This window comes from Nycticebus coucang, chromosome 21 (assembly GCF_027406575.1).
Source record: "Nycticebus coucang isolate mNycCou1 chromosome 21, mNycCou1.pri, whole genome shotgun sequence".
Classification (NCBI taxonomy): Eukaryota; Metazoa; Chordata; class Mammalia; order Primates; family Lorisidae; genus Nycticebus; species Nycticebus coucang.
Window position 1 is genome coordinate 48,931,705 of NC_069800.1, and position 24,702 is coordinate 48,956,406.

Genomic DNA, 24,702 nt, shown 5'->3' on the forward strand with positions numbered 1-24,702 from the left:
AGACTGGGAGGAAATGGGCCAGACACATATCTGATAAAGGATTTGTACCCAAAATATACAAAGGACTCTTTTTTTTTTTTTGGTAGAGACAGAGTCTCATTTTACCACCCTTGGTAGAGTGCCATAACGTCACAGGACTTACAGCAACCTCCTTGGGCTTACGCGATTCTCTGGCCTCAGCTTATTTATCTCCCGAGCAGCTGGGACTACAGGCGCCCGCCACAACGCCCGGCTATTTTTTTGTTGCAGTTTGGCCAGGGCTGGGTTTGAACCCGCCACCCTTGGTAGATGGGGCCTGCACCCTACTCACTGAGCCACAGGTGCCACCCCTACAAAGGACTCTTAAAACGCAACAAGAAAACACATAACCTGATTTAAAAAGGGTGAAAAGACCTGAACAGACTGCCTCATCAAGGAGGACACACAGTTGGTAAATAAGCATAGAAAAAGGTGCCCAGTATCATTTGGGAATTGCAAATTAAAACAAGGAGATACTACCATACACCTATTAGAAGGGCTGAATGCCAAGATGCTGACTACATCAAATGCTGGCGAGGATGTGGCGCAACAAGAACTCTCCTGCCCGTTGCCAGTGGCAATGCAGAATGGTCTAACCACTTTGGAAGACAGTTTGGCAATTTCTTACAAGACAAAATATGCTCTTACCGAAGTATCTTGTGGTTGCACTTCTCGGTGTTTACCCAAATAAGCTGAAAACTTATGTCCACACAAAAACCTGCACATCAATGTTTATAGCAACTTCACTTTTAATCGCAAAAACTTGGGAGCAACCAATATGTCTTTCAATAGGTGAATGGATAACAAATTGTGGAACATCCCGTAAGATGGAAAGACTTCAGAATTTTTTGCCTCTACGATGGTGTAAAAGCAGTATGCATTCAGTAGAAACTGCACAACTATTCTGTTTTTCACTTTCAGTATAATATTCATTCAATTACATGACATAGTCAATGCTTTATTATAAAACAGGCTTGGTGTTGGATGATTTTGCTCAACTATAGGGTAACAGAAGTGTTCTGAGCATGTTTAAGGTCATGTAGGCTGAGCTGTGATGTTCAGGTTGGGTGTGTGTTCGATGCATTTACGACTTAGTATGTTTATGCTGTGTTTTTATATTTGTTTGTTTCCCATCAATGTCTGTCAAGGTTAATAGAAAAGATTTATTGTAACATAACGCCCTTGTAAATGGAAGAGCGTCATACACTTATACAAGGGAATATTATTTAGTGATAAACAGAAATGAGTTATCAAGCCTCTGATCAATGAAAGAAGCCAATCCAAAAAGGCTACGTGTTGTACAGTTGCAACTGCATGACGTTTAGGAAAAGCAAATCCAAACAAAACTCTACGGACAGTAAGAAGATCAGTTTCAATTCAATTGCCCGGGGGGTTCTCCTCATGAAATACTCACCCAGACCAATTTCTTCAAGGGTTTTCCCTGCATTCTCCTCTAGTATTTTTATAGTTTCATGTCTTAAGTTTAAATCTTTAATCCAATGAGAGTCTATCTTAGTTAATGGTGAAAGGTGTGGGTCCAATTTCAGTCTTCTGCAGGTTGCCAGCCAGTTCACCCAGCACCATTTGTTAAATAGGGAATCTTTTCCCCACTGAATGTTTTTAATTGGCTTGTCAAAAATCAAATAGCGGTAAGTAGCTGGATTCATCTCTTGGTTCTCTATTCTATTCCAGAAGCAGCTTCAAAAATACACTACTGGGACTTGATCAAACTAAAAAGCTTCTGCACAGCTAAGAACACAGTAAGCAGAGCAAGCAGACAGCCCTCAGAATGGGAGAAGATATTTGCAGGGTATAACTCTGACAAAGGTTTAATAACCAGAATCCACAGAGAACTCAAACGCATCAGCAAGAAAAAAACAAGGGATCCCATCGCAGGCTGGGCAAGGGATTTGAAGAGAAACTTCTCTGAAGAAGACAGGCGCACGGCCTTCAGACATATGAAAAAATGCTCATCATCTTTAATCATCAGAGAAATGCAAATCAAAACTACTTTGAGATATCATCTAACTCCAATGAGACTAGCCTATATCACAAAATCTCAAGACCAGAGATGTTGGCGTGGATGCGGAGAAAAGGGAACACTTCTGCACTGCTGGTGGGAATGCAAATTAATACATTCCTTTTGGAGGGATATATGGAGAACACTCAGAGATCTAAAAATAGATCTGCCATTCAATCCTGTAATTCCTCTGCTGGGCATATACCCAGAAGACCAAAAATCACAACATAACAAAGATATTTGTACCAGAATGTTTATTGCAGCCCAATTCATAATTGCTAAGTCATGGAAAAAGCCGAAGTGCCCATCGATCCACGAATGGATTAATAAATTGTGGTATATGTATACCATGGAATACTATGCAGCCTTAAAGAAAGATGGAGACTTTACCTCTTTCATGTTTACATGGATGGAGCTGGAACATATTCTTCTTAGTAAAGTATCCCAAGAATGGAAGAAAAAATACCCAATGTACACAGCCCTACTATGAAACTAATTTGGGACTCTCACATGAAAGCTATAACCCAGCTACAACTTAACAATAGGGGGAAGTGGGAAAGGGGGGGTGGGTAGAGGGAGGGGAATCGGTGGGATCACACCTGTGGTGCATATTACAGGGGTATTTGCGAAACTTGGTAAATGTAGAATATAAATGTTTTGGCACAGTAACTGAGATAACGCCGGAAAGGCTATGTTAACCACTGGGATAAAAATGTGTCAAATGGTTTATGAAGTGAGTGTATGATGCCCCATAATCATATCATTGTATACACTTATGATTTAATAAAAAAAAAAAAAAAAGAAGATCAGAATTTGCCAGGGGCTTAGGGGGAGGGAGAGATGACCAGGAGGAGCACAGGGGATTTTTAGAGCAGTGAAACTCTTCTATATGGTTCTGTAATGCTGGACACATGTAGCTTTACATTACCAAACCTCCGAGAACTGGGCAACATACAGAGCGAACCTCAGTGTAAACGATGAACTTGAGCTAGTAGCAATGAATTGATCCTGGCTCGTCAATTGTAGCAAATGTGCCACACCAGGGCACCAGGCTAAAAATAGAGGAAGCAGTCGTGGGTGGGAGGGAGGGTGTACATGGGAACTTTTCACTTTCTTCTCAATTTTTCTGAAATATATAACTGCTCTACAGAAAAGCCTGAGGAGGCCGGACACTGGAACTCACGCCTCTAATCCCAGCACTTTGGGAGGCTGAGGCGGGCGGATTGCTTGAGCTCAGGACTTCGAGATCAGTCTGAGCAAAAGTAAGACCCCATCTCTACTAAAAATAGAAAAATAGAGCTGGGCATTGTGGCAGGTGCCTATAGTCCCAGCTACTCAGGAGTCTGAGGCAAGAGGATTACTTGGGCCTAGGAGTTTGAGGTTGCTGTGAGAGAGGACGCCACTGCACTTTAGCCTGGGGCAACAGAGTAAGACTCTGTCTCAAAAAGAAAAGTATGAGGACAGTGGTGCCTGGTACACAGCAGGTACTTAATAAATGGTGGTTTGGGCTGTGTGTGAGGCAGGCACTCTCCATTTGCTCTTTTTGCACCAAATACAGGCTCATCTATCCACAGAGGCAAAGAGCTATTGTGTGTATTTATCAAAGGGCAGACTATTGCTGTAGGTTCACCAGGAAGGCATTGCAAGAACAGTCAGTGTCCTCATGGTTTATTTATTCCTTCTGAGAGATGCTAATATTATTCTGTGTCCCCTTCTTCTTCTAACTTTATATAATTAGAAGGATAAAAAATTGTGTTTACCCACAAGCACATGGAGGAAGAAGGGGCGGCAGGCGACGAGAAAGAGTTTATACGAGGTAATTTACAAGCAGCCCAGAACGTTCATTATGCTCTATCTACATTTTGCAAGCTTGAGAAACAGCTAATTTGGTCCTCCTTGTTTGATATTCAAGACAAGGAGAGGAGTTAGGAAGAGTCAGATGTAGGAGAAGCAAACTCCTCAATGGTGAAGGCAGAGGAAGGTGGGGGAGCCTGGGTCCCCCTCACCAAGTCAGGAGGGATGGGCAGAAGCTGGCTGGGGGGTGCAGGAGGAGAGAGCGGGCGGCAGAGGAGAGGAGAGACACACTGCACAGAAGTGGGGATCTAAGGAGCCCCCCTGGACACAGCTCCAGAGAAACACCCTCAGTCTGATTGAAATCAATCTGCTCTTTCTTGCTTTAGGACAAAGCCCAGCAGTATATTGGTAAATGTTTAACAAACAGCTCTCTGGAGTAAAAAAAGGCCCTGATCTATAATGTCTGCTGATTTCTGTGGTGTAAATACTCCCACCGTGACCATTTCAAGCTACCAACAAGGCACTACCAGCTCACAAAATTCCTGAAAATGTAACAATCTGTTCTTACAAGCTGGTATGAGTCAGTTACAGGACAACAGTGACAGAGGACAAAGGCTTAGCATACCCCACAGTGCCTTGCATGATCTGATGGTTCAAGACCTACTTCTCTCTCTGGCTTCATGTTCACACATTACTCTGATAATTCTGGCCTTTCAGTCACTCAAATGTACTATATCTATTCTGACCACAGGGCCTTTGCACATGCAAGGATGGCAGTGTCCCTTGATCTTGGGATCAAACTCTTCCCATCTCCATAGCAGATCCTTCACTACACCTGTAGACCCAGCCTGTCCCACCCCCCCAAACTGGCAGCCAATTCTTATCTTCAGAGAAGGGAGGTAAGGATTACTTGGGCTCTGAAGGCAGGCCTGAGGATTGCCCACACCCAAAGTATATCACCGGAGGCCAGTTTCTACCTTCCCTGAGCCTTGATTTACCCAACCATAACTTCCAAATCAAATCTATCTTTGAAGAATTGCTGCAAGGATTAAAAGATGAAGGAGAATATGAAAGCACTTGCTATGTTATAAAAAGTCAACACAAGTATGTAAATTTAGTTTCATTACTACCCTAGCCTAGTGGTACTACAAATGTGGTCTCTGGACCAATAGCATCAACAGCTCCTGGAAACTCGTAAGAAATGCAAATTCTTGGGCCCTAGGCTGGACTACCAGAATCAGAAACTTCAAGGTGGAGCCCAGCACTGTGTGTGTGAACAAGCCCTCCAGGTGATACCAGTACACACTCAAGTTTCAGTGTGCAGACTGTTTACTTGTTTAGCATGGTGGTGCTCTGGCTGTTCACTTCCATCTGCCTTGGGAAAGACCAGAAGATCTTACTCGAAATGGGCCATGAGATGAAAGATTCACCTTGTGCCAGGTATCGAGGTACAGGGCTTTACCTGTGTGGAAAGTGGAAGATGTTCTAGGTACTATTCTGGAAGCCCTAGGGATGCTATGCCGTTTGGCACTCAGGTTATCCTGCGATGTATGTATCATCGCATTATTTTACAAATGAGAAACTCAAGGCTCTGAGAAGTTAAATAACTCAGGAGAGGTATAAGGTTGAGAGCTTCCTTATAGAACCCCAAGATCCATTGCCTCCAGATTCTTGCATGCCAGGCCTCTCCAGCCCTCCATTCTCTCCCAAACCTCCTCTTCTCCAGCACTGGTCTCCTTCCCCCTGGGGTCTCACGCCCACCCTGGAGGGGAGGGTAAAGTCTCTTCCTCAGCACAGTTCTGCCTCCTCCCATCCTCTAGCACCAAAGGTAACCCCGTAAATCAGTCATCTCCAGTCACACCCACTTAAGGAGAGCATCACTTCAAACAGGTGGGGCTGGGGAGAGACTATCATTCGGATATTTGATGTTCTTTCTGCCTATCGTCTGGGCACTGTGGAGGGTAAGGAAAAGGTGCGATCTTTCCGAGAAAAGAGATTTGACTCATTACAATGAATTGTAGAGCTGAAAAACCATTTCCTAGAAGTATTGGAAATGTTAATGCCATCATCTTGCACGAGTGGATAAGGAGGAGGCAGATAATTCTGCCCATACTGCCTGGGTACCTCATTGAAGCTAAAGGTCTGTGCATTCAATCTTGATTGAATTACCATTGTCAGGACAGTGGGTGGCTGCTCTGGGGCATGACACAGAGGTGGCCTGACATTCTGTGCACCTCCCTGTCCCGCCAGACCCATGCTGGCTGAGGCTGGCAGCTCTCCTCCGGGGGGCTCTGAGAGGAGCCGCTCCAGCAGACGCAGCCTTGTGGGAGTGAAGGGGGCTGAAGGATAGCTGGACAGAGCGTTCAGAGGGTTAGCAGGACAGCGTCTGACCTGTGACCCTGCCTGCATCCTAAGCATGCTGTCCAGGCAATGCCCCACTGAGGGGCCTTTCCAAAACAAAGAAGGCCTCTTATTTGGATTTCCTCCTAAGCAAAACCTGAGACAAAGGTTGGGGTGCAAGTACTTGATTTAGGAAGTGATCTCTGGAAACACCAGGAGTGAAGTGACATGTGAGATGGAGAAAGGCAGGAATTCAATAGGGATGAGTCACCCAGCAAGTCGCCGCTGTGGCCAACTGGGGTGTATCCTGCTGAGAAGCTCCGGGAGAGAGTGGACAGCGTGCACCTCTGAGTTATTCCTCCTTGGGGAGAGGGAGCTGGGGTCCTCTACAGCCACTGTCCTCAGTCGCTGGATGTTTAATTCATTTCCTGGCGCTTCCTGGCAGAGAAGGCTCCAGTGGCCAGAACAAGTTCTTGGGAAAAGAAACAAAGGGGTGGGCAGTTTGAATTAGGACCAGCATGGCCACAAGTGGGAGTTTGGGGGGAGATGGCAGGGAACCAATGGTTTCTGTACCAGAAAGGATGTGCAGGGCCCAGGCTCGGGCTACCCTCCGAGACACAGAGGAGAATGGAGGCCAAGAGTCAGGAGCATGAATCAAGGTACTCATGTGGCATGTCCATCTTTGTCTCCCAGGAATCAGAAGAGAAGCCTGCTGTGAGAATGGACCTCTGAGTATGTTGTCAACCTGAGTCCTCCCTGGAAGGGGCGGCAGGGGTGGGTGGGGGGCCGCTCTGTGCATAGCACGGCCCCACATCCTGGAAGAGAAGATAAGGGCCTCTCTGAAGAGCCCATTGGCTCTGAGGTCAGGCACCACGTTCTCCCCCCAGAGCATGGGTGTGGCTTGATGCAGACAGGGCGCCTTGGTGAGGAGCAGGTGGCCTCTTGGCAGGCAAGAGACTAGAGGTCCTACAGACTGTCTCTGTGACCTTGGGCAGGGCACTCTGGTCTCTGGGCCATCTCTCGTGGCCTGTGAACTCAAAAAGTCTAGACAAGTCTCATCTAGTCTCGAAAGTTATGACTCAAGGGATCGCATTAGGTTCAGATTTAATGTCCTTTTTTCATCTGAATTTGGCCTCTCCACCTTGAGAGCTGACTCAGAACCACCTTGCAGATGAGAAACTGAGGGAAGAGAGATGAAGAAGTGAGCTTGCTAAAAGGCCGTGCACAAGGTAAATGGCAGAACTGAGATTAGAACCTGGGCCCGCCTGCCTCAGGTCCAAGCCTCCAATACACTGAGGTCAGTGGCTTTTTCTGGATTGGAAGAAAAGGTAGCATCAGAAAATACGTTTCCAGCCTGTGCATGCTCAGACCCTCTCTCCACCCACTCTGCCTGGCTCTCCAATCCGGGAGGCTGATCTCTAGGGATAAGATGGGAGATTCTCAAACTTGAGCAGCACTGGCATCACCTGGGGGTGGGGGGACTTTTAAAGTACAGACTGCTGGACCTGGGCCTCATAATTTCTAATTCAGCAGGTCTTGGGTGGAGCCCAAGAACTAGCATCTCTAATGAGCTCCCAGATGACAATAGTGCTCCAGACACCACACTTTGAGAACCATTGACCAGGGCAACAGACTCCCTGCTCTGGGACTGATGGAGGGGGAAGATTGGGTGCAGGGAGGAGTGTGGGGGGAGGTACTTACTCCCCCAGCTCCCTAGGTTGGGGTCACTTTGGGGGGCTGAATTACCACTAAAGGTTTCAGCTCTGGTCAGGTTGTCCCTCCCCCTCTCTGGGTTCTGGTGACCTCTCTCTACCTCCTGGCTTGGGGGTAGAATTCAGCTCGGGACACTCCACCATCCCCGGTTGTCTTTCTCCATCTAGATCACACCTTTACAGAGAATGTCCTGATTAACTTTCCTCTAATTACTCTGTCTAAGGGTCCCCCCGCTTCCTGCGGGGATCCCAGCTGATCCCAGAAGGAAGCTCATTTTATAAAATTTGCCGCCCCTGTGATCACTTCCTCCTCTCCACGCCAGTCTGGGGAGCAGCTCTAGAACCCCCCATGGGCAATGCTTTGGCATTCTTGAAATTTCCCCTCTCTGCCCTACAGCTACTTGAAGACAAGGGACTCTTTATTATTATTTTTCCCATTCATTCCCTTCCCTTTCGCTTCCTTTCCATTTCCACTCCCTAGAAAGCCCACTCACTGTCTCTATTACTAAAGTCTAAACAGGATCACTTGGAAGGAAGGGGCTGCTTTGTCAAGGTCTCTCTCTGTTTCATTTGCAGGCAGTGCCCTTCCTCCTGCTCTTCCCTTTAATCTTCTCTGCTCTCCAGGGCCTTTGTCCTGCACTCCAGCCTCGTGGAGCTCTGGGCTCCTTAAGATGCTGATCACACCCGGTCTTTTTCTTGCGCCAAGAATATTTCTATTTATCAAGCTGGAGCAGGCTTTGCCTTTGGGAGGGGCACAAACAAGGGCAGGAACACTTCCCATTCCTCCGGGCTGTTTCTTTTTTACCTTTCTCATTTCAATTCCATGGTTCCCCCCACCCTTTTCTTAAGTTCCTCTTTATGGCTCGTGCTGTTTTCTGAATGCGCTGGTTCCCTTAGTGCTGTCTCCTTTCAGCCCTGAATGCAGGCCCACGCCAGCCAGCCCTGATGTGTTGCAGAATTACTGACCCTTAAATTAGAGAGGAGATTCAGGTTGATTTAAACTCATCAGTATATTGACGTGCATCTATCTGGGTTTCCCAGAAGTAGGCATTAAGCCCAGGATCCCATTGCAAGTAGTTCAGGTGGGAGGGAAGGGGACACCAAAAGGATCGGGGAGGTGGGGCAGGAAGAGAAGGCAGTGGGAGAGGGTGAGTTTTTGAGCCCGTGACTATGTGGGTGATGGCAGCCCAATCCCCAGGGGAACTCGGGGAGTGGGTGTAGATCACACGGTTTAGTGAAATAATGCCACGCGGGGGTAGTTCATGGCTGAGGGCTGCTCCCAGACCTAGTCCTTCCGAAGCTGACCACCTCCTTGCCTTTGGGCAGAGCACCCTTCCCCAGGCCTCAGGCTAAGAGACGCGGCCAGGGCAGCTCTAGAGTGAGAGGAGTCAGGGCCCTGGGCACAGGCCTGGAGGAGAAACGCACTAACAGGGCCCTTAGCAGGGTGGGAGCATCTTCTGGAATGTGGCGCCCTGGTGACCCACTGGGCTCAGCCTCCTCCCAGTCCCAGACACCCACACTGCCAGCTGGGTGTCACTGCACCCAGGGAGGGGCGAGGCTGTGGCATGTACGTGGGACACGATAGTACGACAGCCCCAGTGGCGGCGTTCAAGCCCTTCATTATTTGCTCTTACTTTCCGACTCCTGCCTTTTCAGAAGCCACTCTCAGCGGGACAGATGGCTCCTTCTCTCTCCCTCCTGTGACCCACCTCTCTTCCCTCAGGTTGATATCTTCCTCCTCACTGGAATGTGCCAGGTATTGGGTGACCCAGGCTTTCTCCATCCATCCTTTCTGCGTGTCTTCTGTCTTATTTAGGAAGCAGAGGGGAAAGACCCACCACTTGCACCCTTCAGAGTCCTTCCCCCTTCAGCTCCTATTTCCTGGGCACCTGCTGTATGTGTCAGATTTGGGGAAACAGAAGTGGAAGGTGGTCAAGGTCCATTGTCACAAAGCATCTGATCGACCAAGGGAGACAGAGCAGCAGCAGGCACCCAAAGGCACATGATGACAGGGCTGAGGGGAAGATGTTCTTTGTGCTCTAGGAGTGAACAATGGGGTTATGGCCACATTCAAAGGGTCAGAAAAATTCACTAAGGAAGTGATGGATGAGCTGACAGCTGAAGAATACACAGACCTTAATGGGACAAAGAGAGGAGGGAAGAAAAAATACATAAAAAATTAAAAAAAAAAGAGGAGGGAAGGGCATTTTGATAGAATAGAACGTGCAAAGGCCCTGTGGCATGGGAGGGCATGTAGTGTTCAAGGGACTAAAGAAGGCTGATGTGGCTTAACTGAAGAAGCTGTGATAGAGAGGGCATTGCAGGAACAAGGCTGGGAAGATGGGCAGGGGCTTTTCCATAAGGAGATCTGAAGTGAAGGGAAAACATTTGAAGGCTTTTTAGTGGGAAAATGACATCATCCAATTCATGTGTCAAAGAAGGCCTTTGGATCAGAAAGGTAGAAGGTTGGGGCCAAACTATTTATGGAGCAACACAGAAGGAGGCTGGGCAGAGTCCCACGTGAGAGCTGATGACAGCTTGGGCACGGGTGCTGCCATGGGAGGCTGGGGAGATACATAACATGACCTTTGACCTGTGCCCTCTCCTGCCAGGCTTGGGCTGGACATGGGGCCCAGTCTGGATATCCTGGTCTCGCAAGGACTGAAGGTCCCTTCACAGTGCTCTAGTCATTTTTTCCTCCATCCCTAGGAGGAAGGCATCGTTAAGCCCATTTTACAGAGCCTCCAAATTAGAGTGTTTGCCTAAGACCACAAGCCCATAATTGGTGGAACTCACGATCGGACAGGGAGAATAAGGGAGCAGCGAGGTTGGGACACAGGATGCACAGGGTGGGAGCAGAGGATGCTGGGAGCAAGTCAGAGCAAGCAGCCACCTGTGGCCAGAGTGGGAGCCCCCTGGGGCAGGGACCGCATGCCCCGGAGTCCTGCCTGGGGTCTGAGCAGAGGAGGCCCATGTCACAAGTCTTAATACACATTTGCTGACTGTTTGAATATCTCCTTCCGACGCTTCACTTGCAAGAAATCTTGCTGTCTGAATTACCATCTTTCAAGAGACAAATTATAAATGTTTTCTGATTAGTTCCACCATTCATAGCCCATTCCTAAATCAGCACAGGAAACAGCTAAGCTAAAACTTCTGCCCCTTTCTTCCTTTACAATCTGCCTGTTATATTACTCTTTCTTCCTCCAAGTTTTTTTTCCTTAGGCAATGTCTAGACAGTTAAAACAAAACAGAACTCTACACTGTGCTAGAAACGATTTGCCACGCAGCCTGTCCTTTCTTCTTTCCTTTGGCTGAACTGAGTTACCCTGTGAGCTAAGACCCAGGGACTCTCCCCACAGGATTGGTGAGACGTCAAAAGGTCCAGGTTGGTTACACTGAGTCAGACAAAGGCTATGGCAGACTCCTGTTCTAATCAGAATTTGAGCTCACCATTTGTATGAGATAACTTCGTCCTCTCTGGAGTTACATTGCTTTGAAGGCTGTACAGACCGATATTTGGCAGTGACATTGTGTGTTACTTATGTGTGGTATTTTAGTTCCATGGCAGCCTCTCTCTTCCTCACCTTCAAGGACAGAGTACCGTGCACCAGTCGCACCCAAGTTATTGCCATTGCTTTTGTTCAGGGCTCATCCAACCTTGCTGGGACCCTTCAGTCGTTCCTCTCTGCCTCCAGCCTCTCCCAGTCTAATCTACTACCCCAGGGACCCCTCTGAAATGAACACGTGGTCATGCCTGCCCCCGCCCCCACCTCCAGCCTGACTTATTCTGTGTCCTTCCATAGGGATGTTCAGAGAATGAGCTTTAACATGGAATGATTTACTCTCACCGCTCATCAGTGACCTCAAGAAAGTAACCCTATGGCTAAGAGCAATGGTGCCAGGTCCCAGGCCGAGTGTTATATGCACCTTTTTGCAGTGACCCATCTTCAGCATCTTCATCATATTAAAACTAAGGAAATTAAAGTTTAGAGAGATCAGGTTTCTATCCCAGAGTCCCACCGCTGGGATAGAAACCTAGGCAGTCTGACGCCAGGAGGTGTAACTGCCACGCCCTGCGAACTTACTTCATCAAGTCACTCACTGGGGGCGTCTACAGGAATGGTCAAGCTCACAAACGGGCAAAAGGCGTCATCTTCCCCGGCTCTGCACGAGGACGTGCTTTCCTCTGCAGGTTCGGTACCACCAATGCTGTGCAGGCCCTCAACGTAAAGCCACTACCTTACTACAGTGGGGTCAGGTAGAGTCTGTGTGAACGAGTAGCCCTGGGCACCTTGGGGCCCTGAGCTGGCTGCCCCCCAAGCCCTCAGGCTCATGCCAGGATCTGGCTACTTCTGAGCACTAAAGTCCTTACTTAGAACTTTGCCTTCTTGGGTAAGCACTACTATTCTCTTGCCCTTTCTTACACACCAGGGCCAAAGCTCCCTACTCCAAGTTGCTGCCAAGTTACTCTTCTGAATCAGAGGAGCTTCTGGGAACTCAGGGCTCATCTATCTGCTCAGATTGGGGTCCCCTCTATGACACCCCTATAGGCTGGAGGAGTTGTTGAGCAGGCAATGCTAGGAGAGCCCCAGCCGCCAGAGGCTGTCTCCTCAGAGGCTTCCTGGTGTGGCTCTACTTCCTGCCCGCTCCCTCTGGCTGAGATCAGCCATGCTCTGCCACCTAGGCTGGGCAGGGCAAGAAGGCTGACATAAAGCTCTCAGCTTGACATGTGGACCCAAAGCGGGAAACATCAAGGATTACTTGGTAATGAATTCCAGGTAAAGAACAGTCATAGCTTCTTTCCCCCACGTGCTCAATGTCTGAAGCTTCCCGGAAGGGACCTACAGGATATGATGTTTCCGTATCGGTTCTTATTGCGGTTTTCATCCTCCTTGGCTGTGTCCCACGAAGCTGTCTGCCCCTCTGGTAAGGCCTAGAAAGCAAGGACAGAGTAGTTAGAGTGGCCTGGGGTAGGGGCTTTATCCAGGTGCAGATGGACCAACAGGGGTAACAAGACCACGGTGAAGGAGACTCCGTCCACAGGGCTCTGTGTCCTCGGATGGGGCCTCGGATGGGGCCTCAAATATTACTGATTCTTCTGTGTGTTTGAGCTCACAATCGGGTCCGGGAGAGGAGTTGTTCGTTCATTCATACACTCGACAGGCACTCACTGAGCCCTTAATGCGTGCCAGGTACTAAGGTACAGAGAAATAGACAAGTCCCTTTGAGCTTCCAGTCAACGGAGAGATATAGCAAATGAGCAAGCAAATGTAATGCTAGATAGTGAAAAATGCTGTGAAGAAAATAATGCAGGATAAAGGGATAGTGAACGAATGACAATAATTTCAGATGACACAGTCTAGGAGAGCTTCTCTGAGAACTTGACATTTAAGTATAGTGTCGATCCCCCATCCTCGGGGACACACTCCAAGGCCCCCAGCAGGGACTCCTGAAACCACCAATAGTGTCGAAGTCTATGTGTACCATGCTCTTTTCTTACATATTCGTACCTATGATAAACTTTCTAAGTTAGGCGTTGTAAGGGATGAATGATAACGAAGAGTAAAATAGAACAATTATAACAATATGCTATAATAAAAGTTTTGTGAATGTAGTCTCTCTCTCTCTCAAAATGGTTTTTTATTTGAGACAGAGTCTCACTATGTCACCCTCAGTAGTGACATGGTGTCACAGCTCACAGCAGACTCAAACTCTTGAGCTCAAGTGATCCTCTTGCCTCAGCCTCCCAAGTAGCTGAGACTACAGGCCCTGCCACCACACCCAGATATTTTTAGAGATGGGATCTTGCTCTTGCTCAGGCTGGTCTTGAACCTGTGAGCTCAGGCAATCCACCTGCCTTGGCCTCCCAGAGTGCTAGGATTAGAGGCCTGAGCCACTGCACCCGGCCTCTCAAAATGTCTTACTATTTTCAGATCATGGTTGACTGCAGGTAACTTAAACCAGGAAAAGTAAAACCACAGACAAGGGGGGCTACTTAATGATGTGAATGAGCCAGTCCCACCAGGAAAAGTAGGAAATCCTTTCCAGGCAGAGGGAACAGCAGATGCAAACATGATCAGGCAGCAACCAAAAGGCCATATTCAAGGACTACAGTGAGCCAAGGGAACAGGGAAGGAAAGATCTAGAGACGATGGGGAGTGCAATTTACATAAGGTGTTGCTGTTACCAGTTAATGCACTGGGCATGATTCTGTGTGTGATGAGGAAGCCATTAGAGAGTTTTGAGCAGGGAATCACCTGTTCTGATTCATGTCGTACAAGTACGTTTGGCTCGTGTGTGGAAAACAGGTTCTGGGGGCCACGGACAGAGCAAGGAGACCAGCTGGGAAGTTGTGACAATAGATAAGTGACAAGAGACAATGGTACCTTGGACCCTTGGACCAAGGTAGTAGCATTGGGCATGTCAGAAAGTGATTATTTGCAGAATACTGTTGACCTGGGTTGCCCCCGAAGCAGACTCAGAGGTACAAGTTCAAGTACAAGGTATTTGTTTGAGAGGAAGTCCCAGAGAGCATGGGTAGGAGAATGGGGGGAACAAGATGATCCAGGCGATGAAGCCCACATCGGCACATCAGTGAGCAGGATAACACCGGGTGCACCCGGGACTTCATCTGATGGGCACCCCTCATGTCCCAGAGTTGTCCTAGCAGAGAGGGGAGTGGGTTGGGGTGTTTATCCTCCAGTTCCCATCTAATACTGATTGAGGACAACCCTTGGGAGCTCCTTAGCACTTTACCATGCTCCGCAGGCAAGGTGCACATATTTTTCTGTCCTGAGAAATTTCTCAGGCAAAAAGTCACAGGTGCTCACAAAGGAACCATCAAGGGGTCAGGCATGGGGATGATGAGCACGGGGTACAGTGGACCTGGAAGAAAATACGGGAATGAATACTGACCCCTAGGTTGTTGCTTTGAAGAGCTGAGTGGAGAGAGATGTCATTAACTGAGACGGAAAAGCCTGGGAAAGGAACAGGATCAGGGAGGCTGGAATTCAAGGCTGTGTTTTGGGTACCCACAAAGCACTTAGAACAGCACCTAGCTAAGCACTTACTGAGCACTGCGCACTTTTTTTAACATGGCCAAAATGACAGTAACAATACTAATAGTGGCAGCCACACTTTAGAAGTCTGTTAGATATCCAAGCTGAGGTGCTAATTAGGAAGCTGGACACAGAGTGTAGGGAGGATGCAGGAGTCATCATCAGTCGACAGGATGGTGACCACAGGTAAGACAAGTCAACACACATGTGGGCAGATTGGCAAGAGTTATGAGCCAGCGGTCTGGGAAACACAGGGGAGGGCGCACTCAGTTCCTTCAGAGAGAGGGAGGATGGGCATTTAAGGGAGGGGGGAAGGCTTGAGAAAAGAGGCAAAAGCATGAGGGTCAGGCCATGATTTGATTACTGTCTCTGCCCTGCCCCCGGTCTACCAGGTTGAGTTCCCTGCTCATAGCCCTTACAATACTCCAGAGACTGAAGGTGCAACATCTTCTGTCCACACAGCTTTCTGTCAGCAAGGAAGGGGAGCTTTTAATCCCCCCGCTGTGCCTATGCCCATCTATTCATTATTAGGTCATCCTAAACCAGGTGGAACCTGTAACCAGATGGCTCAGAAATTCAGCCACTCAGCGAGCCAAGTTTTATAGGCAGCAGGATGACTGCCTATAAACAGGCCAGTGCCCCCTGCAGCCTGCATGGTACCACCTTTCTGGCTTCCTTGGTTAAGCCAGCCTGGGGGGTCTTTGGCACAGCAGGGGTTGGCAAGTTTTTTTGTTTTTTTTTTTTTTGTAATAGGCCAGGTAACAAGCAGTTTGGGCTTGGTAGGCTGTGGAGTCTCTGTTGCCACTACTCATACCAAACTCAACTGTTGGAGAGTCGGAAACAGTCACAGATTAAAAGCAAACAAATGGGCATAACTGTGTTCCAATAAATCCCTATTTACAGAAACTGGTGTTGGGCTGGGTATAGCCTGGGGGCATAGTTTGGCGATTTTTTTTTTTTTATTCTAGAAGCACCGCCATGACCTCATCTAAGCAGTGGTTGGGCAAGCGGCATCAGAGCTCATTCAGCTACTCTGACACTCGGAGTCCCTGGGGGGTACAGGAGGGAGGTCCTGGCCTGGGCTCCTGGGCTAAGCCATAATCTCAAACTCAGCTTTCCTCAGGTTTCCGGCTGGGAAAGTAAAGTGCCTTCCCAGCTATTAGTGGAGCAGAATTTTGTTCATTGTGTGTCGGACACACTTAGATAGGCATCTTGGTAGAGAAACAAAACAGCAACTAGGCTCTGGACATCAAGATCTAGCCTAGATCTGGGTATGGTGGAAGTGTTATGGTGACAGAAAAAGTGCTCACTTGGCAAAGGTGGGGCTTATCTCTCATCTTTCTCCTCTTCCTCATCCTCCCCCACCCCTTCCTCCACATTGTCTTCTTGCTCCATATTTAAAAAGACCATCATCCTGCACATCTCTTGCCAGCAGTCCAGGCCATCTCTAGGCTGCTAATGGTTCCCACTTCTGCGCATAATTCTTAGCACTCAGATTCCAGCCCTGGCCTTATCCTCTGGCCCAGCCAGGGAGCTCCAGCCCTCCAGGCAGCTTGTCCGGTCTAATCCCTGCATGTCCAGGGGGAGGTTCCTAGTCTCAGTGTAGCTCAGGATTTCTTGAAGTCTGAGCAGATCTTTTGGGATTGGATTTTGTACCTGAAACACTCTGCAATAAAAGCCAACTTTTCATCCAAACATATCCCCGTGATAGAGGGGCGAAGCCAAGAGTAGGAAACCTGAATGTCTTCTTACTAATTTTTTGAAGAAAAAATTGTTGGGTGCCTGCTATGTGCCAGGGTGTGGGTTGCAGTTAGCATGAGGCTCTTTATGGCTACATATCAGAATCACCCAAGGAGGCTTTACAGTCTCCCAAATTAAGGCCCTCCCTCCGACCAATTAAGTTGAACTCTGTAGGTTGGGACACAGGCATCAGCAGTGTCTGAAGCTCTCCAGATGATACTAATGTGTTCCCATGATGCTTGCAAATAGTGAATTTACCTGGAGAAATACAATACTTTTCCATGAGTCTCCTCACTGATCTTCAGCTTTGGTTTTCTCCCTCCCCAATTCGTCAGAAAAATCACCCTAAAATGTGAACAGGACCCCACTGTTGTCTTTACTGCTGTCATCAGGATAAATTCTAAACCCTCTGATACAAGGTCCTTTATGAATTCATCCCAAGGCCCCTCCAGCCTCATGTCTTGCCCTGATATTGATATGAGTATGCCAATTATACGGTATTTTAAATTTTTGAGACTTTATACATGCTTTTTTCTCTGCCTAAAATTCTCTTCTATGTGAGTTGGCCTGGCAGACTCCTACACATCCTTCACAACCCAGTTCAAGCATCTTTGTGGACTGTTCTCTGTTTCCCCTTCCCTCATCCCATTGCATCTCTAGTTATAGTCAGTCACTTCTATTATTAGATAGACTTCTTCATCTTATAATTTAGCTCTCTAGTTCCCAACTTGGCCCCAGGATCACAACTATCTCTAGAACTCAAGGCTGACTCTGCACTCCAAATGGGTTTGAATGGCCCTTTTGGAACAAATGAATGAATGAATTGAATAATTAGTGAATGAGATGGCTTCTGTAAACTCAGACGGCAAAGATCCTAGAATCTCAGAGGTGTAAGTAACCTTAAAATCTGTCTAGCTGTGTTTGTGTACGATGGCCTTTGAAGCAGCTGATAAGCTGATCCCTAGTGTGTATCACTTGGACACCCTTAGTGGCAGACAACCTGCTACCTCTCAAAGCTTCCTGCCTTCCTGGGCTTTGCCTACGCCCTCCACAGGGCCCCACAGGAGAAGTGTACGTCCTCTGTACTGTGCTCTCTGCAGAGATTTGATGAAGGCCCCTTCTGTCCACTCCCAGGGTCCTGAAACAGGACAGTTTGGGTTCCTTTCCCCATCAAAGCCATGTCCTAGTACACAGCTATCCCTTGATGGTCTTAAGCGCCAGACAAAACAGCTATGGTGAGTGGCACTTCTGTGTGGGAACCCCAGGCAGGCCTCTGCCACAGCCCTGGGAACCTCTGCTTCTCGCTCATGTGGCCTGAAGGAGAAGGAGGGGCCTGGGGCTTTGTCGGTGTCCACAAAGGGGAGGGGCCATGCTTAAGACAGCAGGCCAGGGGGAGCGGTAATGATCCCCTAATTGTCAGACTTTGATCACCCATCCACTTCCCTTTTTAGGGAGCTGCAATCTAATAGGAGATAATCTCTTAAAGGGAAAAAATATGAGGGGGTAAACATATGAGAGGGAGACTCATCTCCACGTTCAAAGCGAACCAGCCGAGAGGCATTATTTCTACATTAGTGGCTAGTTACAGTAGATTGACCAAGGAATAGTGGCAGTCATTAGGTGCTAATCACATTCTTTTGAAACAAAATTGCCACCTCATTATATTCATCCATTATCAATCTCTGCTTTCCTTCTCCCATTCTCTTTAGAGTTTTGAGCTCTATTTTTACATTCCTCTCTGAGTGTGGAAAGGTTTCCTACTCTTTAACAGTGGTGCTTTTCCAAGGCAGTCATTTTTTTTTTTTCATCCAAAAGATGTATTTGGGGATATCCTTATTCCTGGAGAGTTGAGCCATAGTATTTATAGAGTCCTCAAAAGTCAGATTTTTTTTTTTTTTGTAGAGACAGAGTCTCACTTTATGGCCCTCAGGTAGAGTGCCGTGGCATCACACAGCTCACAGCAACCTCTAACTCCTGGGCTTAAGCGATTCTCTTGCCTCAGCCTCCCGAGTAGCTGGGACTACAGGCGCCCGCCACAATGCCCGGCTATTTTTTGGTTGCAGTTCAGCTGGGGCCGGGTTTGAACCCGCCACCCTCGGTATATGGGGCCGGCACCTTACCGACTGAGCCACAGGCACCGCCACAAAAGTCAGATTTGAAAATGTCTTTTGAGAAAATTATTCGCTCATTTTACAGATCAGCAAAGTGAGTTTCAGAGACAGGAAATGACTTGCCCCCAAATGCACTTTGAGTGAATCTGTCCCTCCCAGCCTTTCCTTGATGGGTTCAGGTCCTTGGGTCCTCAGCGACCACCTGGATGCCGGGGGATGGAATGTGTCAACAGCAAGTCATATCTGAATAGATAAAACAGCAAACATTGTCCAAGCCAAAAAAAATGACCAAGCATCCCCTGTCCTGGCTAAATCCAAGCGACCAGTGCTTCTTTGCCAATTACGGCTCTAGTATCTGCCTTTTCTTCCCTTCTTGTAGTTAAGATGTATTAAGATGCCCAATCACGCTACTCCCTACTGGCACCCAACCTTGAACAAAGCCCCACTTCCCTACACCCTCTCCAAAATCACCCAATCACATCACATTCATGGAGTCCTTTCTAACACCTCTTCCCCGAGAGGTCGCACAGTTTCCCAAGATGTGCCTTGACCTCGCTGCCACAAGTCATAAACCAAACACATTCAACTCCAGGTATGTCCTGCTGGTCTCTGGCCAACACATTTCCGCTAAAAGCTAAATGAGGAGCAAGTGCCAGAGATGGCAAGGGCTGGGGAAAGAGTGTTCCAGGGAGCAGGAAGAGAAAGCACAGAGCTTTGGGATCAAATGAGCCCGTCTTGTTCTAGGACTTACAGGGAAGGTTTCTCAAGTAGAGAGAAAAAGAGCAGGAAATGACACGCATGTCACTGGGCTTGCAGGGGCGTTCAATCGAGGTCTACGGGTCATGGTCAAGAATCACAGTTTTATTATAATTCAATGGGCATGCTTTGGAAAAGAAGGCTGAGCCAGTGCCAGCATCATGATAGACTAGCTAAGAGCACTTGTCACAGAACTTTCCCTCCATCAGGCTTTATAGGTTTTTGAATACAATGAACATTTTGTGTTTACCCCAGACTAACCCTCCCTGGGGTTGCACCCCACTCTCCCTGCCGTGCTGAGTCTGTCAGCAGACTGTGCAACCGACCTCAGTTTACCCACTTAGTACTTTAACTCCCTGCTAACGCTGGGAATTTTCTCTGATGTCTGCTTAGTTAATTCCTTTTTCTACCTTTTGGTTTGGCTCTATTGAGCTAAGAGGTCCTTTCTCCAGCTTGCCGTCTTTCTTGGGACACTCTTGTTTATACCTAAGCCTTTCTGAATTATGCCTAAAATACTGAGACGTCAGAACACAAAGGTCCCAAGAGCAGCTCACCTCCATTCCAAGGCTGAGGTTATGATTGTCTCTCCAGCTTACTGTTCACCCTACTATCCTCAGCAAGCCTCTGTCAGTTATAATGGCCCCTTGGCTCCCCTGGCTTGCCTGTGTCCCTGGAGATAATTGGATATGATGTGCCCTGGGGTGCAGCAAAACCAGGCCTAGGGATTGCTGATCAGGCAGTTCCTGGCTGATGCTTCAGGGCACAGGGAGGACTCGCCTCCTCCTGAGCAGTCCAGCCTGCCAGGATTTCCCCACACCTACATGCAGCACTGTCATCCTCCTAGTCACGGATGGAAACGTCCAGAGAGTCTTCACCCAGGACCCATTATTTTTATCTGGGTCTTTTATTCATTCATTCACCTTGTCAAGAAATAACTCTCGCACAGCAACTATGTATATGAGTCAGGGAAAGGCAGGGCTTTGCAAAAGGCTGACAGACTATAGTGTTTGAATATTTTCACTGCAAATCATTTCACCACTCTAGGTGTCAATGAACTTTTTTGAAAACAAAGTCATTAACATACCCTTCATGTTAGGGATGGGGAAGGATTGAACTACACAGGGGCCGCCCAGGGGAACTTTTTGGCTGATGGAACTCTCACATATCCTGAAAATGTTGGTGTTTCCATGACTCTGCGTATTTCTTTAAACTTGTAAAATTATACATGCCTGCAAAGTCTATTTTACAATATGCAAATTAAAAAAATTAAAAATAATATGCCCCACAGGATATTGTGATGATTAGTGATTACCTGAGATGATGCCCACGGCGCCTGGCACAGAGTAGGGGGTCAGAGACGCTGCCATCCTTCCCTGTCCCTAGGATGTGATATGGAGCTCTTTTTGGCCCATTCCTAGAATTTTCTGTCTTCTCTCTTTGATTAAAACTGTCCAATTTATTGTTACAAGAACAAAGGTGGGGACTCTTGGCAACATTCATCTTGGTTTGTCTTGGTCCTACGAGGTTCTTAGGATACAGCACTTTTCGTTTTACAACTGAGACCATTCTGGGAAAACTGGGGCAATTTGGTTACTCTCGGTACAGGTAAGAATAGTATTGAGAGCATAGGAAAGAGTTTTATAATCTCTAAGGTCTGGTCTCCATTGTGGCCCATGGGTTCTGTTAACACCCACATTTACTGAAGTCTGTGGCCAGTAGGTGGATGGGAAGGGCCACTGTGGATGGCTGTGCTGATTGTGTAAGAGCACGCCATCAAAGGGGGCACCACGGATATGGTGGGCTCTACAGATTTCTGTATGTGTTAGGGGCATTCTCTGAAGGTCACAGCCAAAACTCTCGAGACAGTTGCACCTTTTGCTGTTTCATTCTAAGGTGTCATATGAGTTAGTAATGGCCTTGGCAGAGGCCAAGCTTTCAAGAAATGCCACCTCCTGTGCTGAGAGGCGCATGCCTCAGGGATTATAAATATGGACAGAGAAGGCAGGAGGGGATGACTAATGACGTCTACTCAGAGTGGCATCAGGAGAGCAAATATTATTGTGCACCATGTCACTAAATAGACAGTAATGTATGAGTTCTGCTGGCGGAGCTAAGTAGAAAATCAGATTGCAGCAAAATGGGGGTATTTGTCTGTGACAGGAACTTTGAGGCAGAAAAGTTGAGAGAACGTCTGCATATAGAGTCACAAAGCACTCTTTAAAAGGCCCAATTAAAAATGACACACAAATTCCCTACCTTCCAGAAGTCTACGGCTTAATGAGGAGGCTCACACTAGGATACCCTTACTCCTCTCGGCCTTGGACCTATAACTTGGGGATCCCATGTTCCATCCCAGGCTATAGACGTCCAGTGGCCTACAGATTATCTCCACTGTTACCCATAAGCATCTGGATGACTGTCTCTAGGCCAACAACTCTGCCCTCAACCTGCAGTCAGCTAGGGTCAAGAGGCAGACTGTGAGAGTCTAGGGACTTAACCTTGTAGATTCTGTTCAGGAAAACTGTGTACGGGGTGTAAGATTACTAATCATTTCTCTAACTAGTTTCATTGTTATTTATTGTTTCCCTTCTAAAAATTGGCTGGAGCAATTCCCATCGTTTTTGCTTCCGAGCTTTGCACGTGTTTGCTGGCTCTCTTTATCACATATGCTTTCCCTCTGCTCGCTGTCTGCTTTCCTTCAACTCAGCTCTCTTCTCTTGTGAAGCTTCTGGTTGATCTTGGCAAGGAGAACTGACAAAAAGCAAAAATAAACAACAAAAACACCACTAAAACCCTTCTTTGCCCTGTACCGCCCTTGCTCACGTGTCTCCAAAGCATCTTAACTGGAGTTTTATAATGTAATTACGTGGTGTGGCAAGACTATGAGCTTCCTTTATAGAGGGTGCCTTGCTATATAAATACTTGTTGTTAAAATTAAAATTAAAAAATTGAGCCTTCATTTCCTATGCTTACTTTCTCTCTCCAGTGCTTTGAACAGCAGGCACTCAGTGTTTCCGGCCAGGTGAATGCTTACACATGGAAGCACGCGCCGTCAGACTCTGCAATGCCATGAAGCATGAACCTGGCAGTTCACTGGTGAAAATAGGATGCAGACAGGAAAGAGTCCTGTCCACGACCACCCAGAGTCTCAGGCCTTGATTCCTGGCCAAGGGGGTTTTCTATACTATCACCTGAAAATTGCTCACTTGGTTGAGAGTTTTCCTGTATCACACACTAAAAAATTCTGTTTGCTGTTTTACAAATAGTATTATAAGTGGAATTATAAAATTAGGCTGAAAAGAAAACACAGAGTTAATAGACTCCACTGCATGAGCTCTTGCCTGCTGGAAAAACTCCAATGTGTCTGAAACTACATGGGTTACTCATTCATTTTGGCCCCACCTTGAAATGGCCCATTTTCTTTCTTTTTATTTATTTATTTATTTATAATAATTTGGGGGAGGGGAGAGGGACAGGGACATGAGCAGGTGGAGCTCAGGTTTTCCCATGTTGGCCATTTTGGGTTTCCAGAGTTGAGAAACGACCCTGGTTTTCCCTTTCATGCTTTCTGCATCTACCGCTAATTCCTAGTGCTGCTCCCCAGAACCACTTTCATCTTTAAGTCAAGGAGCTGGACCAGAATCTCCTGGGGCCACTTGTGATGGGATGTTCTGTGAGTCTGTTACCAAGCGAGAGGATCAGGGGTGTCCTCAGCCTCTGCTTGGTGGCTCTGGGAGGAGAAGGGGGCCCTGGGTGATTCTGTCCCCTCAGGAGGCTGCCTGCCCAGCATCACATCACCCACAGACAACGAAGAGCTAGATGGCGACGCAGCCCTGTCCCACAAAAGCCACGCATATGGTGTGTCGGCCCAGAGCTGGAAATATGAGCCAATGTTTGCTCTTCATTAGGCTGCGTCCTATTCCTCACAGCTGTTCCTTATTGCCTTAAATAGTTTTAATGGGGCTTTAATAACCAGATACCTTCTGGTCACCCTACTGGGCTGGTTCCATTCATTACGACCATGACAGGTGAACTAGATTGGACTAGGATGAACGTGCTTCCTTCTCTCCATCACAAAGTCACCCCTTCCTGCCATCTCTCATCTTCTCCAAACCTGCAACTCTTCTGACCACTGTAGCTGGGGTTGCAGGGCCCACAGCAACCCCAATCACCACCAGCCTGTATTGCTTACATTTGCTGCTATGCTTAAGTGGGATATGTGTGCGTGGGTGTGTGTGTGTGTTTGTAGTGAGGAAGGTAGGAGACTTTGGGCTGGGGGAGTGGGATAGGGATGAGGGAGGACTGTAAAGTTCAAGATCACACGCCCCTCAATTGCAGCATGGCTGTGTTCCATCAGCAGGGGCAGCCAGCAGAACAGGTGTGGTGACAGGTCTGTGGGTGCAAGTGGGGCATGGGATGGGGACTCCATGGGTTTTCTTAGACCAGTGGCTGTCAGTTGTAAAGTATATTGCAATCGGTGAAGAGCTTAGGAAACGCTGATCCCTGGGTCCCACATCCAGTGATTCTGATGTCATTGATCTGAAATATGACCTGGGCACTGGTGTTATTAAAACTTCCTCAGGTAATACAAATGTGCAACCAAATTGGAAACCTCTGAGACCCAGATCTGTATGGAAGGTAAAAGTTAACTTGCTCCAGGCCTCTGGCTTCTCAGGAACCCCAGGCCCCTGGCCAGTCATGGCAGCTAGAACTTGAGACATAAATTGGGGGCTACGCATGGGAGGAGACCCAGCTGGCCTGGCCAATCGGCTCCTCTGCAGGCTCCCAGAATATCAGCGACAGGGGTGGGGGGGTCCTTGGATCACTCTGACCAACCCGTCCTGCTCTCACTGCATAAACATGGAAATGCAGGCCCAGAGAGGCAGAGTGACCTCCTTAAGGTTACCCAAAGACTTAAAGAACGTGACAGGACTTGAATCCAGGCATTTTGACTATCAATTCATATTTCAAATAATTGAACTTAAAATATATACTGAGAGACTCAAGTTTTCATGCCAAAGAGAACAAGCTGATTTTACTGCTCTACAAGCAGAGAAAGTGCGTGGGCTTGTCTGGGCTTGAGGCCCAGTCTTCTGGTTTGGGCAGTCCCATATTTGACTTGAATTACTGTTCCAGCCACCTAGTTGCTC

At 47.6% G+C, this 24,702-nt stretch overlaps 1 protein-coding gene across 7 annotated transcripts in view; it reads right to left on the reverse strand.

Annotated features, from left to right (window-relative positions):
• Nucleotides 1–24,702, reverse strand: part of PTPRT (protein tyrosine phosphatase receptor type T) — a 1,115,914-nt gene that overhangs the window by 54,647 nt on the left and 1,036,565 nt on the right. For all 7 annotated transcript variants that reach the window (XM_053574016.1, XM_053574013.1, XM_053574015.1 and 4 more), the window contains one exon: nucleotides 12,733–12,820. In XM_053574016.1, the coding sequence (XP_053429991.1) occupies nucleotides 12,733–12,820 (88 nt within the window). The remainder of the gene's footprint in view (nucleotides 1–12,732; nucleotides 12,821–24,702) is intronic.